We start from the raw sequence: 13,335 nt of genomic DNA, 5'->3' as shown, positions 1-13,335 counted from the left end.
CATAACAAAGATATAATTTACAACTAATCTATACTTACAATTAAAGTTAGTTTCAAGATTTATTTTCATTCTATTATTTTTTATTAGCTACAGCAGACAGTAAATGGGGTGTACCACGTTCTGCTTTGCAAACACCTAGATTATAAAACATAATTACACAAATTAATTAGAAATGAGTACATACATTCATGTCTTTGTTTGTAACCATAACATATTAAACATGACTTCATTAATGAGCAGTTCCTAAAAATGATAAAATAGTGTGACCAAGTAAAATTTTAAACATCCCTGACCACACAAGGCGTAGTGTCACCTTGACACAAAGAGGGTTCACTGCCATGTGAATTCCCCTGACATCCTATTTGAGGTTGCAGGTAGCATGCAGGTTGTCCTTATACGCAGCAGATTAGTATTTCTGAGATAACTCTTAATACCCAGTTAACATCCCATGTCTGAATACAAGTCCTGAATGCAATTTTCCTTGAGTTGGGTCCTGTACTTTCTTTCCCAGCTATTCACAAGGGATCTGGGATGTCTAACACAGCCTGAAGTCCCTTCAGTTCTGCCCACGACTAGATATTTACCCTTTCCCAAAGATCAATGCTTACATGAACCTAATAAATTAAGGATCTTTTCCACTTTTGCAAAACAAGAGATACCAATCATAAGTTTGTTTTGAGTGATTTATTTGCATTCATAGACAGTGTCTACCAAGTCAGCTAAGCTGGATCAGATACGCCTCACCAGTTTACCATGTAGTAAAGAACCTGTAGTGTAAAATTAATCTAAGACCTTTGAAGTTGCCTAACAGTGTGTGTTTAGGACCTTTAGGACAAATAGCTCTGTGTTATCACAACCAACAAACATTCAAGGCCTAAGAGACCTGAAGGTGCTTCAGTTAAAACCAAACAGTCGGGCCACAATTTGTCCCTCGTAAAAATTACAGAACACCAAATTCTGTAATTACGTACATTTTCTTCCCCATCCAGAAGACTCAACAAAGCTTCACTGAGAGGGTTGTCACACACTGGAACATGCTCCCCAGCGAAGTAGTCACTACAACAAGCCTGTCGAGTTTAAGAAGCATTTGTTCTATGCACTTAATCACATGGTCTAAAATTTTGGGTAGACCTGTGTGGTGCCAGGATTTGGACTCGATGATCCTTATGGGTCCCTTCCAACTCAGGATATTCTAAGATTCTAGTAATGAGACTAAGAAAACAAATCTTAAAGGAACAATTTCTTCACATTTCAGACTGCATACAGTCTGAATCAAACTAAGCTCTTTGGGATCTGAAAAGGATTACGACTCCAAAAACATAACTGCTGAGACATGACATCTCTTTGTTTTGGTCTTAATTTCAGAGCAACTTTTAGACCAAAGAACCTTTATGCATTTGTAAGTAACAAATAAATCAAAGAAGAGAACACAACACATACTAGGTTAGCAACAGGTTTGCATTTCACTTGACAAACAAGACTACTTTTTTCTATGGAGCATTCAGTTTCTTCAGCAAAGTGCTGAAAGTCTAATGACCACTCAGTTATTGCCAGCTAAATATTTTGCTTACAACTAATGCGATCAGATACTCCATCCTGTTCACTTGTAATAATGAAATAAACTAATGAAGCTGTTTTTTCACTGTAAAAATCAATTACATGGAAATCTATGAGATCTTGAACATAAGTGTTAGGGTTGTTTTGTTTACTTTTTTATAAAATTAGAGCAAAGAACCAATTTGGGGACAAATGACCCACCGGATTTCACCACGACTTTCATAAAAATTATCACAGTACGTATTAAATCATTAGCGAGACACAAAGCTGCCTGTTAGTTTTAAAATGCAGAGAATGAAACTCATTGCAGAAGCAAAAGAGGGCCAATAATATAATTACAACACTATGCCTGTGCAGCCAGAGTTAATGCTGTTATTTGACATTGCAAGGCTATGCTTTCTCCCATGAGCCTCAATGGAGACAAGGTTCACTCTAATTGGTTCCAAAGCACAACCTACCAACAACAGCCTTCCTCAGGACCAGGAATGGTAATTTCCACACGACTGTAAATAGTGTTTGCAAACAATACAAACATGGTAATAAGAGACTAGGTGGGTAATTAATGTGGTTACAAAGCAGCTTATTTGCATTTTTATTTAAAACTGCCTTCTTTAAAAAGCAGCTCAGATTTCTTTTTGCAAAAGGAGCCTTGGTTAAGGAATAGAGCAGTAATTACTCTCTTTAGGGGTTCTTTTATACATCCTTTAGGGAATTAGAATGAAAAGATAAGCAGAATTATAAAGGGAATCATGTAAAATATGAAATGCACTATAAACACTTAGTACTGTATTTACCATAAGCTAAGCTTGTCTTCTTCATTAATGGAATATATTACAAGCTTACGTTACAATCAGATTAATTGTGAAGATGGTTAAATATATATATATATAACCAGCCACTTTAATTCCCCCTCTCTGCTCCCAGAACTTGCATTTAGAAATCTAGTGCCAGTAGGACTCAGTCTAGGAAAGAATGCATCTACCTGGACTGTATGTAACAAGAGGCTCAAACTTAACCATGTTTTCAGGAACAACGCCTCTCTTCACATAAAGCATAAAAAGGAAAGGACAAATTGACCGGACCACTGCAGAACTTTTTGTTTTTTTTTTTTTTTCAAATATAAAAAAGACTCTTATTCTTTTCCTCCACAGTTAATAAACTCTGGATACTCTAAAGGAAAGAGCATCTGCAGACTAAAAAACAGTTACCATCAAGACAAAATGTCTAAGCAGGATGTTCTGGAATTCAAATCTATGTGACATTCTGTAATCTGTGGCTCTGCAGAACTGAAAAACCTTGGGTGGGTACCACGCATTTTTCCTGTAAATTGTCACATACATGCAAATATTATTAAAGAATCAAAAATCTCTGCTTTTCACTGACTATTGTTTAGTAAAGATCAAAACTTTTAATTTTCTGTAGACATTTTCAAGTAGATAATACAATCACACTTCCGAGAAGTATATTCCTGTTTTTTAAAAAAAATCTACTTTCACACGTATTATGGACGTTATTTTGAAATACAGATATCAACTATAACAGAATCAAAATATTTCCAAGATCCTACAACCACGTTGAGAAATTAAACATATATCACATTAATTAAACATTTTGAATTTATCCATGTTTACAGGAAATATAAGCTATATGAGGTCCTAAATGCTTGGAAAATGCCTACCAAATCCTTTAAAGCCTCCTGCATTCGCTCACGCTGACCAGCAGTCTCCTTTATATTTCATAAATGTAATTACTTTAAAATATCAGTGTATTTATCTGGACAATAAAACCCTTTCTGGAGTACAGTAATGGTGTGGGGCTAACTACAGCTGAGGACAGAGGTATGAAACGGTTCAGCTGTAGTCGGTACATCAGCTCTTGTGGAAATGGCATCAGTATTCAGAGGAATGCCCAACCCTGAAAGTTAGGGGCTTAACACATCTGCTATATAATTCAGACACTGTTTTACAGTGGTTTCATTACTAACCATAAAAATGGTAACAGTGGAACTGTATAAACAAACTGAACAGTGTTTTTACTGTAAAACATGAATGTAATATAAATATTTGTCTTTCCCTTTTCTCAGCATCTGTAATGAGAGCAAATTCATGCCATATGTTTATAGTGTACAGAAAAATAGATCTTAACAATTCATCCATGTAAATGTTGGTTAAACTGTTTAATGTTTTTAACTGTGGGGTTTTTTAAACACAATTTTCCTCGCAAATCGTTAAAAAGCTTCTTGCTGTTGTCAGTGGCCACATTCAGTGATTTGCAGCTGTTTTTAGATGAATCTGGCTGAAGATCTTGGAGATCACAGACTTCTCACTGATAACAAGGTCAATAGCTGGCAGGTTGGGCATGTCCTTGTGGCTAGTTACAGCCCCAAGACACAAACCTGCAAACCGAGAGAAACTGCCACCACAGAACACATTATTAGTAATGTGTTCAAAATGTGTTCAAAATTAGTAATGTCTTCAAAAATACAAAAGCAGCTGCTTACCAGCTTCTTATACTAACAGAGTGTATGAGCAGACTGCATTACATTTAATTCTGATTAGTGCTGGGTATGCATGCTGCTACTGCTTAAAATGACATCTATCACTGTTTAACAACTCACTTTCCACCTGTACCCAGGAAACAGCTTTGCTACATACAGAGTGCTTGCAAGGTGTCTCAGCAGAGCAGGTTACTAACAGGAACTTACTGAGCTCTTTAACATCATGGCCAACCCCTTTCACACTGGTCTCAACCAGCATCAGTGATAGTAACACCAGATTAATGCCTACATTATCAATTCTCTGCTAGTAAAACGAGGTCTGATTCAATCAGATTACAGTTAATTGAAAGATTCCTTCACTTCAGAAAGGTTTGGATCACACCCTTAAAAAGAAAAAAGCTTTGTATCAGCAGTGGCTATCATGTTTTAGTGAGTGCATCTGTGGCTGGAGGTGAGACATGCCAATACAGAATTTATTACATTACCAACTAGCTTGGTAAACGATACCTCTTTCTACAAGACCTTTTCCCCACAGCAAGGTTTGGATAACTGCTTTTATCTTGATTCTTCAACACGGTCGCTATTCAGAGCGCCAGAGGATGAAATATGTCTGTACACTGCAGGCTTTTATAACTGTATGCTACACTGCAATGGCATGTGCACACCAAGATTATGTAGTTTTAGAATGTCATATTTAGAATGATACAACTCTTTATTACAAAATAATGACACCATATTAGAAATAATATTTTCACAGAAATATGTGTGCTCCACAGCGTAATAGTCTGAACTATTTTCCATTTTGAAGAGATTACTTTTTAAGACCTTTTATTTAGCACCAATTTGAAACTCCAATTCTATACTCAGTAACAGGCTGTGGCTCCATTCTGTATTTACTACATACCAAAAGCTGTCTTTTAGACACTCTTCATGTTTTTCCATAAGTGTCTGCTACTAATCATGATGAGATGCCCCCACTTAAGTTAATTTCCAGTAACAATGTCTTGTGCTGGTTCTAACATAAGCTTGGTGTCAAATGCCTGTTTCAGAAGTCTGACTGATTTACAGAAATACCTCAGAAAATTAACATCCAATAGACAGAAAAAGAAATTGTATCTTCTGTATCAAATTAACATCCGCTTGTACTAAGAGACTAAGACAACAATATTTTACAGAGCTATCTGTATGCTAAGCACTTACATGAAAAACAGTAAACCAAGGACACTGGTGGAGCTTAAACACTACTTGGGAAATTAGTCCTCCTTCCTTGAGGAGGAAACAAACTGAACACATGAAAATTTTCGCCCATGTTCTCAGTAAATGTGCCCAATTTGCCTCTCATCTTTCTGCACTTTGCAAGACTACAATTGGAATACAAAGACTCAGTTATCAGGTTTTAATTTAATTCAGTTACTTAATCAGCAAGAATATAAATCACTCATTAGGTGGAGAATACTTTGGGGGAAAAGAAGACAGCAAGGAGTGACGTGTATTTTGTTGTTTTCTTCACAGCCATTCTCGAGCTTCTCTGTCACATCTATACCTTGTAAATTCCTAAATATAAAGGAAATCCAAATTTTCTTTTTTCATTTTAATCCAATCTTTGACGTAGTTGTAGGTTTAACACTGAGGAATAATTACAAAAGAAACATTATACTTTTTATGAGATATTAAATTTACAATTTATCTTTTAATATCTACTTCAAAGACTATTTGACAGGAATAAATAAACGAGAGCTTCATGGCAAGAAAAGCTGTGATTTATGAAATATTTTATTATTCATTCTCTTAAGAATTTTCTTGAGAATACTGCTAACATCTGGAGCTATGCAGTCCTATCCAACCATTTTACTCATAGTCAATTAGAAAATTATATCAATAATAATGTAAAATAAATTACCTAGCTTCTCTTCCTGGAGCATAGATTTCAACGTTCGTCAGAGCAGCTATGTGTACAAACAGCACTGTAGTGTTTTTCATTAAGCCTTAAAGTCAATTAAGCTACGAATTGGAACAATCATTCCTCCTTTGCAAAGTATTGATGTTTTCTTGGCTGCTTTCAGGCCTTTTCACTACTCAAGGAGAGATTTATGTTTGACAATTTCTTTCTGATTAAAATGAATCATAACTCTAGAATTCTAATTTCCTCTTTTCTGAGCAACAAAATTATCAAACAGTTTTAAATTGATTTTGAATGTCATCGTGCATGAACAACATTCATTTTCAAGATATCAAATGTAAAGCTATACTGATCTCTCTTTTATCTGCTTTTACATACTTCCTCTCTTGCTTTCTCTCTCTATACTTACGTATTTAAAGACATTAAATTGTACAAATATAATCAACTCTACCTTTCTGTAGAAATTATCTGACAGACTTGCTAAACCAATCATATTAAAATTTGTCACAATGTTTTACGCACAAGACAATTACCTATTTGTAGTAGTAATAAAATATAATCTCCTGTAGTTTAGAAGGAAAATAACTGGAATACTGTAGCTTGCAAACGAATGTCAGTTGTCTAAAGTAATTAGCAAGTTGATGTGGCTAATCCCTGCTCAGATGGCTCAAATTCTCTATAAAGCAGCTCTTTTGGCATATATTGTTAAAAAGTTTTCTAGATTTGTCTTCAGCAGTCAATTAAGATCAGTTTGAATTTGTTTTTAAACATCCAGAAGAGCAGCTGATCTAAAGAACAAAAATCTTATCTCATCATTCCTCCTGTTTTCTCTATGTCTTAAGAGCTGGATTTTTCCATGCCATTTAGCATTTCCATTTTCTCATATAATCTTAATTTTCAGTTTTCAATATAAGCATACAAGCCAATTTTTAACTCTTTTTTTGGACTAACAACTTATTAAAAGTACATCAGGCCCAAAGAAGAAGAGCCATATTTCCACAGACACTTATTTTATGGCACTCCGAACCATGAACTCACAAATAAGCTCACTAAGGGGATCAGGCTGGATGGTTTTCTTAAGTATTCTGTACTTCATTTCTGAACGCTGCATTACAGTAGATGCCACACACACACACACAACACATATTTCAGGATTGAGTTTAATAAATATCATCAAGCATAACCGTATCAAACCTTAAAATAACAACAGCTATTTTTACATCTTTAAGTCTTTCGTCTTCTTGCAAAACAGTGTTATTGCAGAACTTTCCTTGCTTTCTTTATAAGGAATTACAAATGTCCCATATGAAATGAGGATGAAAAAGGAAACGTTATTTGAGAAATTCAAACCTCAGGTTTTAAAGCATGCTGCCCCACAGAAAAAATAGTATCGGATACACATTGCTTTTGGTAATATGTTTGCTATAATTACAGAAATACAAACTGCATTATTAACATGGTACACTTACAATACAAACACATTAGCATTCCAAGTGGCAACAATGTTTTGAGTTGTAAAAGCATAGTTTGTGAAAATTAGAAGAAAAGGGTATTTGGACATTCAGTTGAAGAGTAGGCACTTATTTAACAAGTTTCCACCCCTCAAAATATTGGACAAAGACAGTATTTAGAGCACAGCTCAGAGACACATCAAAAACTTGTAACAAACCACAATGCAAGTAGGTAGCACTACTGCTGCCAAAAATACTGAGCAACATGAACATGAGGCTTTGTAAGGCTGCATCCTCAACAGATTTTTTGTTGTTGTTTTTCAAATTGATTCCGAATTGAAAAGTAAAGCTCAAGAAAACTCATTTACTTTTAATTATTTTGCTTTCCCTAGGAACAAAGGAGACAAAATACTGTGCGTATTTTAAAGTTTTTTATAGCAAATACAGCTACAGCTTGAGAATTTGTCTGAACCGTATGCAGAGATTGTTGACATTTTCCTGAAACTTTAATTTTAGCAAGGATTTTTCAATTAACAACTTCCTGCTCTGCTCTAACACCTATAAGCTAAAAATTAATATTTTATGTCAATATTTTAATATTAGTATCAATCAACCAAATTAATCTTTGTCTCTGTTTTCAATAACAGACTTTGGGGCAGGTTTTGTGTTTTCCTCAGGATTGCTTACAATTTGATGTAAACTTTAAGCTTCTTGTAATTCATCAACTAATTCTCTCCTGGTTACACACTCCAAGTAATTAAAGTTCAGTAATAACTTATTCTTTCTGCTCCAGCACCTGCATTTCATTTGTTTATTTTCCCAGAGTCATAAATCTGAGGGACTGTCAAAGTGCCATAATATTAGTGCAATAATCAAAGTTAATTAGTCCCTCTCAATAAACAACAACAAAGCCATTACAAAGATGCATTGAAGGTTTTCCAGCTACCCAGTTTACAGATGAGATTCTTTTCTGAACAATTAGAATTTGAAAACTGTTAGTAAATAAATGTAGTGTTTCTGAACTAATTTGAAATTCACTGATCTTCATTCAATTACCAATTCATTAACTCCTAGTGAGGTAATACAGGTACTAAGGCAAGTATTTCCTGAAGTCCCATTTCAAAATGTTCAAAGATAAGCTCAGAAATAAGGGAGCAATGTGATATTTTTAATTAAAATAAGGCCGCACTGAGTGTCTTTTATTCTAAGTAAACATATTTAAATGTATATAGCTCTATATTAATTGGGCAAGGACTGCTAATATCAAGACAGAATATGTCCAAATACAGCTCTGATGGAAGGGAATGGACAGGCAAGCTTTAAGAGACACATGCACTATGCTTGCCCAGATTGGAATTTTTTTTTGGAATTACATGTCATTGAAAATGTCATTGAAACGAAGACCAAAAAGACAGCTTTAATATGAAGTACTGAAGGGGAAAGGAAGATATTTTTCCTTCCCAATCCTTTAGCGTAAATCATTAATATCATAAGAGCAAGAGAAAAAGGTCTAAATGCAAAAACTTTGTTTCTTGAAGAAACTTGTGGTTACAAAAGCTAGCAGTATTATAAGCATCACTTGTTTAGAAATACTTGTAAATAAGCACTGTTTGTTTTGCACTAATAAATACCATCTCTAGACTACTTATGTGTAAATATTAATACTACTGAGTGCTCTCCCATATCATCTGGGAGCAGCTGAAATATTTTCAGAGCTTGGGAAATGGACCTAAAACACTCGTCACTATAATTCTAGCAGGACAGAAATAAAATTCCGAGAACCTAACCCTGCAGTTTATTACTCAAGTGTAGGGTATAGGATTGTGTCAACAGATTATCTCAAGTCAGCAGTCAAAGCAAGCTTGGGCAGAACTAGCCTGCTATCCTTACCAGCAAGTAAATGATTGTGGGAGGAATAAATTAAGAACATTGAATAAATTTTAATAAGGGCCTTAGAAGACCCCCAAAAAGGGAGGAGGGGAGAGCTAGGAGTCAGAGAGAAACAAAGGAATAAAAAGCACTGGGGGGCTTGTATTAGCATGACAAAGTGTAGAAAAATTAAAGAGAGGAAAGAAACAGGAAGGAAAAAAAAACATCGAGACAGACTGCCTAGCAGCACTGGTTATTTGCATGATGGACAGGGAAGATAGGAAAGCATTTTTGGTTTTGAAAAGTGTAAGGATTATTCCCCCAAATCTCCCATAGTACAAAAAAAAAAAAAAAAATGTCTATCTGATACCTGAGTGCATACACTCTCCTTCAGTGAGTTCTATATTTGGGTTCTGGAATCACTCTGTCCTACAACCTGTGAAACATGCCTCAGTGGTTCTTTCAAACTTTCTAAGCACTACAAAACGTCTGTATACACATAGATAACAGCATGCAAAGCCTTGCAGTCCAATGTGACCGCGTGAAATGAAGAACCTGTCACAAGCACCAGTGACTGAACAACAACATATTACAAAATAAGATAAATTCCCTTTTCCTTAGATCTTACATGAAAACACATGTATTTAACTGCTTGTACTGCACAAAAGACTCCACATCCTGAAAAACATAGCTTAACGTTGGACACTACATACATTCACTTACCCATTCCCCAAGAATGCGTTGTACAGCATCATTGCCTCTTGACATATTTCTGCAGGCCAGGATAACATAAGCCCCATGCAGTGCAAAAGACTTTGCAGTTTCAAAACCTATGATAAAACATTTTCCCCGTCAGAAATAAATCTCAGTGACAAAACAGCTACAAATTACCTGAAAGGTGAGCCACATGCTGAAGTACTCTAGCCCTACCTGCAGTCTGAATACATGCCTGCTAGTCACCTGGAGCCAGCTTTTCAGAGCACACATGGAAAAAGGTACAGACCTCACTTTGAGCAGGATCTTAGGGGCTACAATTGTATATATTGTGCAGGAAGCTTGGGATCTTCAAAACGAAAAACCAAATTTCTCTGTCTTGGTGTCTTCAGTTAGAAAGCAGAGCTATACTTAACTCCTTACTTGTCTGACTGTGAAGAATAAGCCAAAAAGCAAGACTACAGACCTGTTGTGCCTGGCAAGACATTGCTGCAAGTGATAGAGCATTCTGAGACCAAGTTCTGCGTACTTCAGATGCACAGCTGGCCTTTGACATATCAATTTGAGAACCACCTGTGGCATCAGGAATCACATAAGTGAATACAAATAAAAATCACATGGGGATAATTGCTTCTTTTTCTGATCTGACCAGCATGCGACCTGTCAAATGCTTCTGCACAAAAACAGGGACCTGAGAAATACACAAGCATTAAACCATTCCCAGGATACAGCTGTCAAGTTCATTCTCAGAAAATGAGGTTTTGCCTACATAGATTAAAATACTGTATTGGATTATATTATCCAAGCACTTTAAAATATTTCCTAAAATTGCTTAAATAACCTGTATAAATTCACCTCACTTTGTCCCATCATCAGTTGATGCAGAACAACTTTTCACAATTGTTCTCGTTATTAATTACATGCAGTTTCAATATACTGGATGAAGTATCATTGGGCTACATAGGTGACTGGATGAACCAAATGACACAATGAAAAACTAATCCATGAAAATATCTCCCTTTTTGTGTAACTCACTAGCATGACTTAATCTGAAAATATATTCTTTCTAAATCCAAAAGAAGAGGGCAGATAGTTCACATCTCACTGCAATTAAAGTGCAGCATTAATGTATATCCATTTTTTTTTCTTTCATACACAGAATAAAGTTTGAATTCCTAAGTGAATTCCTAAGCCTCTATACACAATCTTTTTTGCAATACTATTAATCAGTTCTTCCCCATTCTGAATTTGAGCACTTAATTTCTCCTTTCCAAAAGGACACTTCAGACTTCAGTCTGATTATAGTCTGTTTATTTGGGACTGTTCTGAAATTTGAGATCAGTTCAAATTATGGAAGTGTCCACCAAGAGCAGCAGCTATCCCCTTTTTGCATCATTTTTTGCAAGCTATGCATGTAAGCTCTGTTTCACTGTCCAATTCATTAAGAAAAAGCTATACAGAACTTGGTCCAAGATAAACCTTATTTAATTGGAAAGATCTGTGACAATTTACACTAGGAGATGATGAGTTCTTGGGAGTGCAAAATGCCCATAAAGTGCAGAGACTTGAGCCAGAAACTGGGTTTCTATCAAGGGTGAGCTAGCACATGTTTGTGATCTATTCAATAGTATCACTGGGTACCCATTTCCATGGAGAACTGTAACAGTGAAAGAAATTTCCATCTAGCTGAAAGAGGCATAACATTGCTTAATGAGTTCCAATTAGACAAGCTTAAACTAGAAAACGAAGACAAACTGAAATGCCCAGCAATTTGAGCATATGAACAAGTCAAAGAGAAGAAATATTTGTTGTAGCTCTATGACATGTAAAGCATATTCACATTTTCATTTTAAAAATTGTTTACCAAAAATACTATTAAGATAGGCTGTCTCACTTCCAAAACACCCTGGAGCAACAAAATTCAGAGCACAAGACATAACTTACGTTATAGAAGCAACAGACATCAAGACAAATTTAGACCATTTTCTGCAATTACATACTTACGGTATTTAAGTCCATGCAATTTTCTTGTATCTCTTTTAAAGCCATTCATTGTACCAAGCAACTTTAATTACCTGGGTAATTCACTGCATGCACATGAATTCAGCTACAGCATATGCAAAGATTTCCCCTGTTCCTAATTCCACCTTAAGTGTATTTAATTAGAATTTTTCATATAGCTAATGTAAGCTAATAGTGCTGTGGTATAACATGTCTAGCTGTATACTTCCTGTTTTGCACAAAAAACACACTTATTTCTACCAGCTTATCACATTGCTAAAAACTAGATGGAACGCCTGGGAACATTTTTTGTGTTATACAAAGACCTAGAGCTGACAGCCAGTTTAATTTGCTAAGCACGATGATGTTTTGCTAACTTTACCCCATGTCATGTTTTGTACAAAATAATAAATTCCATGTCATTCTCAGTTACAGTTAATAACTTGATTTTCATTATAAACTAAACTGAGAAAAAATAAAATTGAATTAATTACTCCAGATTTAGTTAATAATACCACCTGGATTCTTCCTTACAAAGATGGAGTGTTTAAAATCCTCCCTTTAGACCTTGCTCCTCTCTGCAGTACCAGTGTACTGTTCTTCTCCCTTAGGCAGACGTGGTCTGAAACTTTTTGAGAAAGTATGTGCTTTTAAAAAAAAAAAAAAAAAAAAAAAAAAAAAAAAAAAAAACACCTTTTTGGAGAGTTTTTAAACCAACAGTCCCTCCTTCCATTCAAAATACAGCCACAAGCCAAGAAGTATTGATGGGTCCACCCCAAACCACAGAATTATTTCCATTCAACCATCGAATTAGTGTTTATAGGTAGGGATTGCATATAACTATTACTATTTTGTCTTCCTTTCACTTAGTTTGTGTAGAGCATAATCCATAAGAGGCATTTTCAGACTGTCTGCCAGATGAAATTTATTAAGAATAAGAGGTGCCACAATTACTACTTCACTGGTGTTTACCTACCAACTTGCTCAGTCTTCTCAAGACTTCAGCATTTTAGATATGCCACAAAAATAGATCTTTACAGACCTGAAAGTCCCTAATAAGCAGTAAAATTAATTACCTTCATTGTTTAAGAAACTATGAAGGAGCTTAGAAAGCTGCAACTTTAAGCTGAAGCTTGTGAAGCAAAATTTAGGAAGTACCTTGGTATCTGACTCCGTTTTACAGCTTTAGCAATTTGTTTCTCCTGCAAAAATTTGCTTGTCTTCCCTCCTCCAGTGTTCCACAGATAGAAGGGGGAAAAAGCTTCTCTAATAGTGGAAAACTTTTAAGAGACTCATTGTGTTAATATAAGTTCACCCACACCATTCGTCCTTCAGCAAAATGTAGC

At 35.4% G+C, this 13,335-nt stretch overlaps 1 protein-coding gene across 1 annotated transcript in view; it reads right to left on the bottom strand.

Annotated features, from left to right (window-relative positions):
• Positions 1–13,335, bottom strand: part of WWOX (WW domain containing oxidoreductase) — a 509,571-nt gene that overhangs the window by 469,797 nt on the left and 26,439 nt on the right. Inside the window, exon 5 of the mRNA XM_032195351.1 lies at positions 9,998–10,104. Coding sequence (XP_032051242.1) covers positions 9,998–10,104 — 107 coding nt within the window. The remainder of the gene's footprint in view (positions 1–9,997; positions 10,105–13,335) is intronic.

The sequence above is a fragment of the Aythya fuligula genome, chromosome 12 (assembly GCF_009819795.1).
Source record: "Aythya fuligula isolate bAytFul2 chromosome 12, bAytFul2.pri, whole genome shotgun sequence".
NCBI classification, from domain to species: domain Eukaryota; kingdom Metazoa; phylum Chordata; class Aves; order Anseriformes; family Anatidae; genus Aythya; species Aythya fuligula.
The sequence above is the reverse complement of the archived record's forward strand: the minus strand, read 5'-3'. Positions and strand labels throughout refer to the sequence as shown.